General features: G+C 35.9%; 1 protein-coding gene across 2 annotated transcripts in view; it reads right to left on the bottom strand.

Moving 5' to 3' along the window:
• Positions 1 to 425: 425 nt before the first annotated feature.
• Positions 426 to 15,835, bottom strand: part of Hpgds (hematopoietic prostaglandin D synthase) — a 32,738-nt gene continuing 17,328 nt past the window's right edge. The window contains exons 4-6 of one of the 2 annotated variants that reach the window (XM_047566201.1): positions 12,592 to 12,701; positions 6,421 to 6,519; positions 426 to 3,214 (exon numbers count right to left, since the gene is read on the bottom strand). In XM_047566201.1, coding sequence (XP_047422157.1) covers positions 3,050 to 3,214; positions 6,421 to 6,519; positions 12,592 to 12,701 — 374 coding nt within the window. In that variant the 3' untranslated portion in view covers positions 426 to 3,049. The remainder of the gene's footprint in view (positions 3,215 to 6,420; positions 6,520 to 12,591; positions 12,702 to 15,835) is intronic. The other variant, XM_047566202.1, reaches the window with a different exon arrangement.

Genomic DNA, 15,835 nt, shown 5'->3' with positions numbered 1-15,835 from the left:
CTCATCTGCACTTAAAAGTATTAGGCTATCTATTTTTATTAGTCTTTTTGCATCTTAAATGCATCATATTAAGCAAACCATCTAAAATTTGGAATATTAACATAAAGTTTGAGTTTTCAGTTATTAGTTTAAAATGGATTCCTGGGTGATAATCTAAATGCATTGTTATTGGAAAGATTCTATTTAAATAACTTATTTATATAGGCAATTCTTGCTTTCCATGTTAGTGTGGATCTCTAAAAGTAGAAATAGTGCAAAACAACCCTAATAATCATTGGGAAAAATCATAATTATCCAAGACTTTTAAATTTTTTCATCAACATATTAAAAGCATTCTTATCATTGGTAATGAATGTATAAATAAGTGAAAAAAATAAAATGAATATTTAATATGCTATGTGACATTAGAGACATTGAGAATTAGTTTTATTTAGAAATTACTGAGTAGTTTGAACAGTACCATCTCTGTAATTTACAACAAGAATCTTTTTTTATGTGTTAGCAAATTGTCATACTCCTAAATTAAGATCAGCCTCCAGCATTTTATTGTTCTTTCCATATAAATACTGTTTTGTATTGTTCCTTATTTTTACAGACTACTGTAGTTTGGATCTGGAATCTCCATCAGAAGCTCCTATGTTGGGGGCTTGGTTGCCAGCCTAATGGCACTCTTGGGAGGTGGTGGAACCTTCAGGAGGTAGACATAGTAAGTTAGGTCATTGGGGCATACACTTGACAGGGTTTGTTAAGACCCCTCCCCTTCCTCTCTCTCTGCTTCTTACTGCTATGAGGTAAGCCAACTTTGCTTTATAACATCCCCCTGCCCCATAATGTTTTGCCTCCCCGCAGGCTAAAAAACAGTGAATCCAACCCACCCATGGCTAAACCATTGAAAATGTGAACCCAAATAAATCTTCATTCCTTTTAATGTACTTTTTATTGAATATTTTGTCACAGTGACAGAAAGCTAACTACCAGACTTTATTTTTTAAAACAGTTTTAGGTTCACAGCAAAATTGAGCAGAAGAGAATTCATGTATATCTCCTGTCCCTATATATGCACAGCCTCCCCCACTACATTTTTATAGTCAGAGGGGTACATTTGTTAACAATGAATAAAACTACATTAACACACTACTGCCCAAAGTCCACAGTTTACAATCTAGTTAACTTTTGGTGCTATATACTCTATTAGTTTTAACAAACATAATGATATATATCCACCATTATAATATTCAGCATTGTTTCACTGCCCCAAAACTCTGTGCCACCAATGGATCACATCTTTTCCCACATCTTGGCAACCACTTTTACTGTCTCCATAATTTTGCCTTTTTCAGCATATCTTTGAGTTGGAGCCATACAGTATACAGACTTTGCAGATTGGCATCTTACTTAGTAATATGTAAGGTTCCTTTGAGTTTCCCCCTCCACACACAAAAGATTAAGTGGACCAGCAGAGTGTCTGCCCTCAAGGGTGAGAGAGAGAGAGAGAGAAAATGGCAGGGGAGCTATTCTTAAGTAGTGGAAGTTACAGGCTAACCGTCAGACCAGTGGCTGACAAGGAAGTTCATGGGCTAACGATCTAGGTGTGTGTGTTGGGGGTGGGGGGGGCAGAATAATGGCAGAGGGGTAGTAAATGACTGCAGCCTTGTTAACCCATTGAATCTTTTTTCGTGTCTTGATGGCTCCTTTTTAGCACTGCCTGTTGTGTGTCTGTACCAGTTTGTCCATTCACTTGCTGAAGTACATCTTCGTACCTTTCAAGTTTTGACAATGGAGAATAAAGCTGTTATAAAATACCTGTGGTCCGATTTTCATGTGAACATGTTTTTAGCTCATTTGGGTAGATACCAAGGAGTGAGGTTGCTGGATCACATGTTAAGTGTATGTTTCATTTTGTAAGAAAGTGGTTCAAAGGTGGCTGTACCATTTTGCATTCTCAGTAGTGAATCAGAGTTCCTATTGGGCCATGTCCCCACCAGCATCTGGTATGGTCTTTGTTTTGGTTTTTGCCACTCTAATAGGTGTGTGGTGGCATCTTAATTTGCAGTTCCCTGATGACATCATACTGTGCACCTCATGATGCATTTATTACCATTTGTATGTATATTGTTGCTGATCTGTTCAGGTCTTATGCTAATGTTTTAATCAGGTTATTCATTAATGTTAAGTTTTACAAAGTTCTTTGTATTTTTCAATATTTTCTTTATCAGATAAATGTTTTGCAAGTATTTTCCTCCAACCTGTCTTGTCTTCTGAATTCTCTTTATCTCTTAATGTTAAGTTTTTTGATATTGACATGTACATATTTTTATCACAATCACTTTCCTTATTCTTGCCTATAAGTTCACCTTCACTGAATTCCTCTAACCACCTTTCCAGAGCCTCTTAAACTGCAACAGTGTTAAATCCTCAGAGTCAGCTCTTTTTATGTTACTCCATTTATGTTTAATTTAAATTTAAGTACAGCATATCATTTGTTTTTCCTTTGCTGCACTTTGTTGGTGAGTCTCTGATTATCCATTTTTGTAAGATGTCAAGTGGATTTATCACTAAGAAATAAGCAGACAATAGAACTATACTATGCCTTGCTATGTGTGAATAACAGTTGTACAGTAGCCAGTAACTGACATGATTGATTATTATGTGCATCTGTTATTAATGTAGTGATTTGTGGATTGAAGATCTAGCTACAAAGTTTTTATATTGTGCAATTACTTACAGTATGCTGGGGTAACAAATCCAGACCATTATTTGAGAAACTGATGTTCTTTAAAGCATTCATGCATGTTGGAACCAGTGCAAAGCAAAGACTACATGTATTGTAAACTATTTTTTCTCAATTTAAAATGTTGTTAAGCTATTCTAAAAAAAAAAAAAGATACTGGTAACTAAATACTTTTTCAAGAAGAATATGACATGAAAGATGAAAGTCATGGCAGAGGTAGGGAGGGGAGTCTGTGGATTATCTGATGGAAAGATACACCTGTCTTATCTGATGGAAAGATGACAGTGAACATCAAAACCTCAGCATGGCAACTATCAGCTAGAGTTTGGTTTGGGGCCTCCTTTGTATCCAGTCTGCAATGGCAGGAATTTCTTGGACTTTCTTCCGTAATGTCAGTAGCCTGGGATGAGTGTCCAACAGGTCAGGTTTGAAGACCAAAAGTGTGGTACTGCAAATATCCCAGTAGAAATCTGCCCAAGTTACCTAGTTAAAGGAAACAAAACTATTTTCTTTGAACATAAAGGCATAACTTTAACAGCATTCCAAAATTTCTTTAAAAGAATTTTTTAATCCAAAATAACTTTTTGTTATTACAAAAGATGAATGTGTGTATAATAGAAACTTGAAAAATGATACAACACCATATTCTTAACACCCAAAAATGTCCTTTATAGGATCCCTTCCAGGTGTATGCATTTCATCTTGTTATGCCCTTTCACTCTCCTAATTCAGAATAGTACCCCTTCTTTCATGGCATCAAATTACTGAAGATTCTACATTTACCCTGCAGATGTCCTGTGTTCAGGATAGGTATAACTATTTCATTTTGTTTCTCTTTTTCCTTTATATTTTGAAGCATAAAGAAACAAAGTAGAAGTTATCCCTAGTGGGTCTATAGTTTCAAGGGAAATATTTTTGGCTAAAATACATTATATTTTGTCACATCAGGAGAAGTATAGTCAGGTGTCTATTAGTGGAATGCTAAAATTGACACTGAATTGGGGGTGATAAATACTCTGGTCCTACTCATGTACAGTTTGAGTGTTTTTCCTTTGTGACTAGAAATTATTATATGTTACTTTGGTTCTGAATGAAAATTAAAGTTTCAGTGTGGATTATTTGTGTGTGTGTATGTGATTTCTGTCGTTTCATGAACTTAATAAACAGCTGTCAACCAAGAGACACTATTGGTTAAAGGATTTCAAGCTCAGCCAAGAAATATTTATTGAGCACCTACTGCCCAGGTCTAAGTACTGAGGATTAATTGGAGAACAAGATGTGACACAAGCCCTTCTCTAGTGCAGCTTTTGTTTTAGAAGACAAGTATGCACATTAGTACAGGTGATAAGAAAGTGAAGTGATTCTTGCTGTGCATGGTGGTGCACACGTGTAATCCCCAAAGCTCAGGAGGCTGAGGTAGGAGGATTTCACGTTCAAAGCCAACTTAGTGAGGCTGTAAGCATCCTAGTGAGACCCTGTCTCAAAACTTTAAAAAATTATTTTTTGAAAAAGGAGGTGGGGATGTGGCTCAGGTTGAGAGTCTTTGAGTCCAATTCCTGGCAAAGTAACTCTGGTGTGGTCAGAGGAGCCCTCTAGAGGTCATTCAAATTAAGACTTGAATGATAAGGGATCTGGACTGACCCAGTGTTCCAAGCACAGGGAACAGGGAGTATAAAGGCTTTTAGGGGGGAACGTGACTTGTGTCTGTAGAACAGACACAATTGTGTTTGGTGCACTGTAAATAAGGAAGAGTGCTCAGAGAAGGGATCAGGAGACAGTTTACAAAGGAATTTTAATAGAAGACAAATGTAAGTCTTTAGAAATATTCAATGAATATAATCGGGAGAGGACCATTTCAGGAAGAGCCATAAGGGGAGTCAATGGGAAGAAGTGAAGGGCTCTGTGATACAGCCAAAAGTTGAGAATGAAGGTGTGGCAAGATTACTTAACAATTCACCCCAAAGGGCAAAACAGGCAGACTGACCAGTGTCACCAGTGCTACAAGAAAGCAATCTGTGTCTTGTCTCCTAGAATGCAATCTTGTTTAAGGCAGAGACATCTGCCTACTACAGCATCTGCCCCAGAGTTTGGTTCGATGTTTGGGCAAGATTGCCTCTAAGTGGTGGTGTGTTCTATTATTGGTCGGCTCAGAGTGTCGACTGTCACTTTTTTGTGATATCAGCAGTTATTAATGGTCACTACAAAGGCCCATTAGTTTTTCAGGAGTTGGTCAGTAGTAATAGTTTATTTCAATTGTTTCTTTTTATTAACTGGAATATTATAGTGAAGAGAAACTTTGTCCGAATGATTTTTGTTACCTTGAGGCATAATTTGCATAGGAAAGGGGGAATAAATGCTGTGTTTCAAACTCCCAGTTTTTGTTTTTAACAGTTTCAGAAAAATAATGTGGCTCCATATCATCTTCTGAAGGTAAGCAATGAAACTTTGGGGGTTGTGTGTTGGGGGGGACTGGGGGGTCTATTGTTGTTAATGTTATTGAAGCTTGTATTTCCCATTTTTGGCCAGTGGGCAGTCTTCAAGTTGAATCCTGGATCTTTTCGATAGAACTCTGGTTATCTTTGATATTTTGCTTCTAGCATAATAAGGCATTTCCAGCTCAGTTTTTGTTTCCTGTCCCAAGTTGAGGACAAGACATTTCTCCAAGAAGCCCTTGTTCCATTCAGTATTTAAGAAACTAGAATCTGGATATGAAGGTGCACTCATGACTGGGGTTTGTCATATTTGAAAAAAATGTTTTTCTTTATCCTAAGATAAAGAACATCATGAGTTTATACTGTTATCTCTAGTTCAAATTCAGCAATGGGATGTTTACTTAAACTCCCTGATTTTACATCTCTACCTCCTTTTCTCCCACACTGAAGATCCTGGTTCTCGGTAGCATCAACATAATTTTTTATTTCTATACCCAAAATTTAGACATCATAATATCAGAAAAACAATACCAATAGTGCCCAGTTCCACCAAAAGTTTACTGAAAATGGCATATGATTTTTATTTTTTGTTCTGAGAGAATGTGTCTTGATGTATAATCAAATTACTGTGTTTTACAAATGATGGCATATCTTCATTAATAGACTACAATATATATTTTCTGTGTGTTCTATGCCTCTATTTGATACAAGTAGATTCATTTGTTCACTTGGGTTTTAACTTTTAGGATAGCTTTTTAAAATTGTTGTCATGTGAGTATATTAAATATTTCATGATTTCATAGTCAAATATATTATGAAAAGTTTCATTAATTTTTTTTCTTGTAGTGCTAGGGATCAAATCCAGTGCTTTGTACCTGCTAGGCAAGTGCTCTATCACTAGCCAGATGTCCAGCTTTTGTCTCTGTTGTATATCCTATTCCTTCCCTTCTTTTTTTTTTTTTTTTGGCAGGGGGCAGGATTTACTGGGGATTGAATCCAGAGGCACTTAACCACTGAGCCACATCCCCAGTCCTTTTTATTTTGTAATTTAAGACAGGGTCTTGCTAATTTCCTTAGGACCTCGCTAAGTTGCTGTGGCTGGCTTTGAATTGTGATCCTTCTGCCTCAGCCTTCAGAGCTGCCGGAATTACAGGCATGTGCCCTTTCTTTTAAGTAACATGCTTTCAATGAGGTTTTGGGTTTTTCTTTTAATTAAATACATTTGCTTATATTTTTAAAGATGTAAAACATACTTACAGAGTTACCAATAAGCCACTCTTTGTCCCCTAGGTATGTGTCCAAATCTTGTAGAAGATGAGGTGCATCATATGTGAGCAGCTTATTAAACATCTGATCCTACAAGAGGGGAAATATCAGTTTATGAATAATAGGAAAAATAAATAACATGATTTAAAAAGGAAATCGTTTTCTCATCTTTTTTCTCCCACATGAGTTCAGAAAAGAATAGAGGTAACTGTGTTTTGTTTCATTTTTTCACATTTATGATATTGTGAAGATTCAGGTCTGACTCTATGTAGATCCTAATCATTTCTTTATTACTCAGGATTTTTAAAAAAATCTTTGTCACCAGTTCTTACAGTTTTTTGTGTATAATGACTACATATTGCACTCCAAAAATCTTTTTGTGATTTTTGCCTTAATTTTTTGTTAATGGAAATGATTCTATTATGTTTTTATATTTGAAAATCTGCCTTTTTCTTAAAGTTAAATAACCTAAGTGAATATAAGTGAAGGAAAAGAAATTCATGTTTTTTGTGAGGCTAGACTCCTCCAAGTTGGGCAGTTCTGTTTCACCATTGCACTTGATAGATAAAAGCCACAATGCATCATTATGCTCTTGGGCCCTAATGGATTCTCTGTGTTTGGCCTGTCCTTGTGCCTTAGCATAAGATTTATCTGCCGTGAATATCATCTACAAAACACATCATCAGGGGTCTGGGGTTGTGGCTCAGTGGTAGAGAACTTGCCTAGCATGTGTGAGGGAGTAGGTTTGATTCTCAGCACCACATATAAATTAATGACTAAAGGTCTATCAACATCTAAAAAACATTTTTTTTAAAAAGCACATCATTTAGGTACCCTCTTTTGATTTATTTTATAAACTAATATTATAAACCAAATAATATCTTTGGAAATGAAAATATATATAAAACATTTACCTATAAAACAGATGCATTTTTTTTTTTTACAAATTGTCCTTATGGTTTTACTTGAGTCTCTTGAAGAACAAATAATTTATTCATGATTTTGTTCTTGATAAAAACTGTTTGTTCTTTATGTCTTTACTTCTGGCTGGTTTGAGTTTTGAATATGAAATATAAGCCAAACAAAAAGTTAAATATATATACATAAAATTTGTCAATATTCATAAATAATATATAATAAAATCCAATCTTTATTAAGATAAGTCAAATAGAGGATAACTGCCTCACCAATTTGCTAATTTACTTCCTGTTATGATATAGCTAGATTAATATACCTTATTATAATGCATATATTTATATAGTTTGCAAATGCATCATCACATATTTATATCCAGTTGCCAGACTGATGATTTACAAACTGAAGGTTGGAAAGCTTGTCATTTTTCCCCTATATTTTTATTGATTCATTATAATTATACATAATAGTAGAATTAATTATTACATAATCACATATACATAATATAACAATATAATTTGGTCAATATATTTCCCTAATATTGTTCATAGTTTTTTAAAAAAAACACAACACAAGAGTTAGTCCATCTGCTGCCTGAAGAGAATTTGTAAGGTGAGAGACAATGGGCCCAAAACCATGTGTCACTTCCCACAGCTCAGCGCAGCTCAGCTCAGCATCTGTGGGAAAAGTAATGGCCAACTTGGCTCTTCTAGAAGAGCTAGAAACAAGAGGGAGTTGAATGGAGCAGAATGTGGCTGCTGGACAGCTTTCTAAAAAACTGCTGTGTACATACCTGGGAGATTCTATTCTAAAGTGCATTTCCACAGCTTCGGGCACACCAATGCTGCATATATACAGAGCCAAATAGAAATGTTATAATATCTGCATTAGTGACTTCCCCTTAACCTAAGTACTCTTTACAAGTTTGGTAAATTATCTCTGTCTCATAAAATGTAAATTAGTAAACAATATAATCATTATTAAGATTCATTTTATGGGACATTTTATGGGATATATCAAAATACATAAAGAAATTAAATAAGATTATATGTCATTTTTCCAAGATGTATTTTTTTAAATGTTCCTGATAAATCCTATACAGTTACTCCTTTATAAAATATTTTTTTAGTTGTAGATGGACACAATATCTGTATTTTATTTATTTTTATGAGGTACTGAGGATCGAGCCCTGTGCCTCACACATGCTACCACTGAGCCACAAACTCAGCCCTACAGCCATTTTTATACACTTGGTAGGCTCAGAAGTTTCCTGCCTCCTCTTCTAGAAAGTTGTGAGGCAGGGGGTTTCTCATCCTGTGAAGTTATTGTTAGGTATTCTAACAAATGACTTTTAGGGGATGTTGGGAAGCTTTGTAGGTTTTCCCAAAGCATTGTTTTTAAACCCACATTACCAAGATCGCTTAGTGTTGGAAGTGCGCCATCACAGTTCTCTCAGTCCTGCTCATCCTCCATCCCCACCCTGCTCTTCAGTCAAGGAAACTCAAATATAGGCACACTGAATAGTCAAAGTGATAAATTCAAGGATTTTCATCACAACCAGTGTCCAGAGACACATTTTGTCTTTAATTTTTCTAAATCAGAAATGGAACTTTTACAAATACTGAAACATATGATTATTGTATAGTTAGTGGATTTTTTTTAAAGTACACATAGTAACAATATTTTCACTGTCCATCTTAACAGCATCAATATTGTTTTTGAAAATTTTTACCTGACCAGCAGGTGGCAGCAATGAACCCACTATGGAAAGATGAGGATGAAGTGCAGAACTATACTTTTCAATGTGTGTTTGTCAGGCCCTGCTTGTTAACTGGCAATGGTTCTGCATCATGCTCTCCTTTCATAGGATTTACTCATGAATTTAGATTCCTGACAGACTGCCATCAGTGGGATCTTTAGTACATGGAATCAAAAACTTTAGACACTTACTTTTTAAATTGACAAGTATGTATATCTTTGTATCTGCATTTATGAGGCCATGTAAAATATAGAGTTCAGGTCTGACAAATACAAGGACAATGCTGTGTTAATTATAATAGCTGATATTTATTGAATACTTTCTATCTGACCATACATACATATGCTACCATTTAATATTACCAACATACTTAAAGGGGGAGTCTATTATATCCCCACTTTACAGACAAAAAGTTTGGTCTGTTAATAGGAAGTTAAGTGTCAGCTTGTAAGAAGAAAATTAGAATTCAAGTCTGGCAGCCTGACTTCAGAGCACAAAAGTATTTGTCTAAAAGTCCCCAAAGTCTTTATATTTCATCCTCAAAGTTGAGTTTTTATTCAAGACTTTGTTATGGCTACACATGTGTGTGTAGACCCTAGAAGCCTCACATTTATATCAAGGAATCAGTAAATGTAAATACTTTTATGTCCAAATATCTCTATTGAAATCAGAAAGTCTCAATTAAATAAATGGTATTTAGAATAAATGTGCTTAAGTAAACTGACAAGGTTGCCATTTGTGGTTCTGGGCTGTGGCTTTTGGATGCAGGCCTTAACTTTGGTTAGTATCTGATAAATATAGTGCTGGGATGGCTCTTTATTGAGTGTTTAATGCCTACGATGTAAAAGGCACTGCAATGGGCTGGGAGTGTGTCAGCTGAGCAAGACTGACATGACTCCTGCCATCCTGACGCCTCCTATTGGAGTAATCAAGAGACAAACAAGTGAATGTTTTAAAAAAGATATTTTGATGAGTGTCCTAAAGAAAACCACAAAAGGGTCATAAATACAGGATAAGAGAACTCCAAACAAAGATGATGAATTCAACACACACACACACATTATTTTGTTTTCATTTCTAATGCATAGTGATGCATAGTTTTTAAAAGATGGAACCTAAATGAAGGTGAAAAAAAGAGAAGACAAGAGTAAACAATGTGAATTGTAGAGATGAGTGAATGGCACCTGCAGAGGAAAAGCAGAGAACCAACCCTACATACACCTCATGCACAGCCCTCAAGTAGCTCAGGAATGGGTAGATGTGTCTAGGTTGGGGAGGGGAAATGAAGCCTGGTGGAAAGCTTCCAAAGAAGTTTTAGTATGAGATTTTTTCTGTCATTTCATGCTGCTAGACAGGGGTCCATTTTCATCCTTTGCAAAAGACTGGAGATGGTAAATAAATGGTTTCTGGGACCAAGGATGTCACATAAAATATCAAAAAGATAGTATTTAATGAATGCATGCACACTGAACACTAAATTCTAATGTTCCCAGCCTTCTCTTACTACTTTTCTCCAGAACATGGCACCAGGCCTTTATCTCTGGGCAAGTTTTCTTGGCCTCATGATACTCGAAATCAACAAAGTCCATCCACATGCTTAGAGCTTTGAGCAGGCTGTTAAAATTCCTTACTCTTTATCATGGATTACAGAGGATGGTCTGACTTTTAAGGAAGGACAGCAACTAAAACAGTGAGATAAAAAGCAATTTTGCACAAACATACACTGGGTAGGGAGATAATGTTACAGCCATTAAATAAATATATTTTTAAAAGAAAAAATAACAAAGGAACTTGTTAAATTTAAAAATACAATATCAGAAGTTTAGAACCCAAGAGAAGATTGATGGATAAAGTTGAATTCTTCACAAAAAAAGATGGGAGATAGAGAAAGATCCACCATCTGCATAAGAGGAATTCTAGTATAATGGGACAAAGAAAATAAAGGGGGAGGAAATCATCAGTGAAAGAATTAAAGGAAATTTCCTTGAATTTCTGAGGCATGAGTCCCAGATAAAAATGACCCAACAAGGAAACAGCACAATGTATTAAAACATTGTCATGCCAAAGACTCATCATTGTGTAATTTTAGAAATCTAAGGGTAAATGTTCTACAATCTTTTAGAGTGGGAAAAAAATAGGTTGCATAACATTTTCCAAATAGTAGTGAAAAATTACTTTCAACACAGAATTCTATATCCAACCAACAAATGAAACACATAGAAGGATTAAATTAAAACATTTGCAGACAAAGAAGGTCCCCAATTTTTATTTCCTTTGAACGGTACGCTATATGGATGATTGTTCCACACACACACACACACACAAAAAAAAAAAAAAAGCAGGAGAACGGGAGGATGAACTCAGGAATGAACATTCAGGATGATAATTAAGATTCCAGGATGACAACTGTGCCCAAGTGTCTAGGGCAACCAAACCAGATTGAAGCATGGTGATTCACAAGACAGACATGTCATCAAACCTCAGTTTAGCTTTTGAAATACTAGAGGATGTGCCCCAAATCAACAATGAAGTATACAAAGAAAGAGGACAATATCCAGGAAACAGGACTCAAACTTAGTGAATGATATCAACGGGATGGCAGTGAAGGGAAGCCCAAAGATGACAGCTATGCAGAGACCTAGAGAGGACCACAAAGGAGAGAGGAGGTCTCCAGGTCAGACAATCCCAAGAAAACATTAAAAACAGCAGGTGATCTGATATCATTGGCCTTGTAGAAAATCCAGTTAGAAGACTTTGGATAATCAGGGAAGATTCAGCAATGACAATAAATGTAAGAAGAATTAAGCAAAACAGAAAAGGTAATTATTAATTTTGAAGAGGAAAAGTGAGAAATGAAATATTATTGAAGTACACTACAATGCACAGTTCTGGGTATTATTTGCATAGGCATACTAATGTAAACATGAACGTTAAGCACACTATTAGGAGTTCAGAGAAAGGCAAACAAGATGACTGTTAGATAAATTCTGCTATCATAAAAGTCCATAGAAATCATCTAAAATGGTGAGTCAGTATCATATTCACACATGCTACAGAAATATGGTGATGGGCAATCCTAAGGAAAAAACTGAAAAGATTAAAAAGAGGGTTGAATAAGGCAGGGGTTGATGTAAAGGGTAGGACAGAGAATTTCTGTACTCTGCTTTAAAACTTTTAATATAATTTGATATTTTAAAACTAGACCTTCATATGACTTAGATTAATTCCAGAGGCTTAGCAGGCTGAGGCAGGAGGATTGTGAGTTCAAAGCCAGCTTCACAACTTAGCGAAACCCTGTTTCTAAATAAAATATATTATAAAAAAGGGCTGGAGATGTAGCTCAGTGGTTAAGTGCTCCTGGGTTCAATCCCTGATACAAAATAAGAAAAGAAACAACAACAACAACAAAAAAAAAAACTTTAAAGCACCTAAGAAAATTTCTAGAAAGTGGTATATAATTAATAGTAATAGTGAACTAATCACATTACTTTTACATCTTGGTTTTTCTCTGCCCAAGGAAAATGTGACATGAAATCATCCAATGTGTCTGCAACAGCATCAACTTGACATTGTTCCATCTCTGTTTTTCCAGCCAAATCTATGAAATAGAGAAAGACCATGTTATACCTGTGAATATGTTCAATTTACCACATTAAATAGGCAATATACTCATGTGGTTGAAAACTCAAAGCAATATGAAATAGTATCCAGTGAAGGCCAGCTTCCATCCACTCATTTTGATCTTCACCTACTTAACTTATTGGTTACCACTTGTAATAGTATTATTCTTCCATCCTATTTTGCATGTGGGGGGCTGGTTACTGGGGATTGAACCCAGGGGTGCTTTGCCACTGAGCCACATCCCCAGCCCTTTTAATTTTTTGAGACAGGGTCTCGTTAAATTGATTAGGGCCTTGCTAAGTTGCTGAGGCTGACCTCAAACTTGTGATCCTCCTGACTCAACCTCCTGAGCCACTGGAATTACAGGTATGATCCATTGTGTCTTTATAAAAAAATACAAATAAGAATATATTTTCTACTACCTATGCCCCCTCATCTACCATATACCAGAGATCCTCCCTTTCAAGTACCTAAGTGGTATCCTTATTCTTTTTCAGTTGCGTGTGTGATTTTTTTTTAGGTAGATGTGTCACTATTTATTTAACTAGTCTCAACTGATGTTTATTTTCAGTCTTTTGTAATATTAATAATATTACAACAAATTACCTGTACACACATTATAATTTATTTTGTAAGAATTGTTGTTTTTATAAAACTTTCAGGCAAGTTTTTTTTTTTTTTTTTTTTTTTTTTGGTACTGGGGATTGAACTCAGGGGCACTCGATTACTGAGCACATCCCCAGCCCTATTTCATATTTTACTTGGGGACAGGGTTTCACTGAGTTGCTTAGTGCCTTGCTTTTGCCAAGGACGGCTTTGAACTCTTGATCCTCCTGCCTCAGTCTCCTGAGATGCTGGGGTTACAGGCATGCACCACCGCGACCAGTACAGGCAAGTTTTGATAGAAGTATTTGTTTTCTATCTAGAGAGTAACAGTTTAAAATAATAGAAAATATAAAAAGGGCTGGGGGCATGGCTCAGTGGTTAAGTGCCCCTGGGTTTAATCCCTGGAACCAAAAATAAAACAAAATAATATAAAATTTTTTCCATCCTGCCATTTATTAATAGTTCTTTTGCTAATAAACCATGGTCTTTTAAAATATTTTCTCAATGTGGTCAATTTAAAATGCTTCAGCATGGAAACATTCTAAAAGAGATTGCTTTTGAACAATTACATAAATTTACTAAAAGTCAAGGAACTGTATACTGACAACTGGTGAATCATGTGTAAATTATTCCTCAATGAAGGTGTTAAAAAGTGAAAGAAAGTGCTTTAGTCATTTGAAGTTCCTCTGTAAACTGTGTGTGTTGTGTGTGTGTGTGTGTGTGTGAGAGAGAGAGAGAGAGAGAGAGAGATTCAAGGATGGATTCTCCTTCTGACCAAAAGTCCCTCCAAATCCTATCATAGGATCTCCTCACTCTTTTTCATCCCTACTTCGACTTTTATATTACAGGCTTCAGCTATGATTTTATGCAGACGATTCCCATTCAACACTTTTATTCCTAACCTGCAGGCCCATATCCGGCCTCCCTTTGACTGTGTCTCTCACTATTCTCTCAACTCCTGAACTTTTTTTCAACAAATTCCAAGATGGAGTTATCACAACCTGCCTCAGACCAGGTCTTCCTTTTCCATTCAACAAATAACAGGAGGGCTCCATCTGTGAGTCAGCCTTAACTGGGGCTAAAACATTGAATCAAAGAGAGGAATCATTTGCCTACATGGCACATTTGGTGGATTAGAAAAGACAGACCTGAAAGGGTTTGCAGGTTAAGGAGAGACTTTTAAAATGAAGGTGTAGGAGAAGTAGTAGCAGTAGTACCTGGTGCACTGTGAAAGACAAACCAAGTCCTTACGCTTCCTCTCCTAGCACCAACATTTGTTTTCTAGTACCTTCGACGATCCCACATTGGCACATTTTCTCATATTTTTCTGTTCCCTCTTATTTTCTAATGCCATCTGGATTGTTTTCTGGCAGACATGGCAATCCAGTGTGAAGTATAATCAGAATAACCTTCCCAAACTCATAGCTCTTGTTATTCTGCTTTTCTAGATAAAAACCTACCACTGTTCAGTGAATTCCGTACTCTGGATTTTCCTAACCAGATCTGATGTATTTTCCTAAGAGTTTTCCTTTCTACTCCTCAACCCTGCAAATTTAAAGTTCATTTCTTTTTCTTGTGTCTTTTTCCTTCTGCCTACAATAGTCTAGCTCCGTGATTCTCAAAGTGAGGACCATGAACCTGCTGTGTCAGCATCATCGGGGAAATTGTTAAGAATAAAAATTCTTAGTTTCCCTCTCAGGTCTACTGAAGCAAAGTCTCCAGTGTCAAGACTGAGCAAAGTGTGTTTTAAGGAACCGCCTGGTTATCCTGATGCACATAAAATTTGAAAAACACTACCCAAGTCCAAACCTTCCTTTTGATATTCTAAGCATCCTTTAAGACACAACTCAAACGTCATTTTCATTTCAAAGCCTAACTTCCATAGTCAGAAATTATTTGAATCATGTTAATATAAGACTAATTTTTGTATTTTTAACATATATAACTTTATTCTAAAAATGGGAATCTAGTAGTTATAGCCCATTTTACTTACAAGCTAACCATGCTTGGCCCAGTGATGGGACAGTGGTGGTGGGGTGAGAGAGTTGGGGGCAGAGAGTGGTGATTCTGGAGATTGATTGGAAAGAAAGAGTCTTTAAAAGAGGCCAAGATTAGATTTTTAGTCAAAAAGAATGAGAAGATAGAAGAGGAGAAGGGAAAAGAAAATGGAGCATAAGATGGAAAAGGGGGATAAAGCAAAACCAAGAAGTCACAGTTTCTGTTATTTCTCATCAGTGCCACAGGTACAGGCACTAACAAAACAAAACAAAACAAAAAACACCAGAAGTCACCTTCCCACTTAAAACCGCCTCAGATGACCCTAGGTGGATGCAAGAAGACTTCCTTTCTTTCTTTTTTTTTTTTTTTTTTAAAGCATTATTAGGATGAAGAACATCATGAATACCTGATTTTAATAGTCCAAGAAGTTTTAACCTTCCTGTGTCATATGTATTTCTGGTTGAATTTAATTTTCTCTGGTAATTTATAAATACTTAATGCTAGCAA

This window comes from Sciurus carolinensis, chromosome 10 (assembly GCF_902686445.1).
Source record: "Sciurus carolinensis chromosome 10, mSciCar1.2, whole genome shotgun sequence".
Taxonomy (NCBI): Eukaryota; Metazoa; Chordata; class Mammalia; order Rodentia; family Sciuridae; genus Sciurus; species Sciurus carolinensis.
The sequence above is the reverse complement of the archived record's forward strand: the minus strand, read 5'-3'. Positions and strand labels throughout refer to the sequence as shown.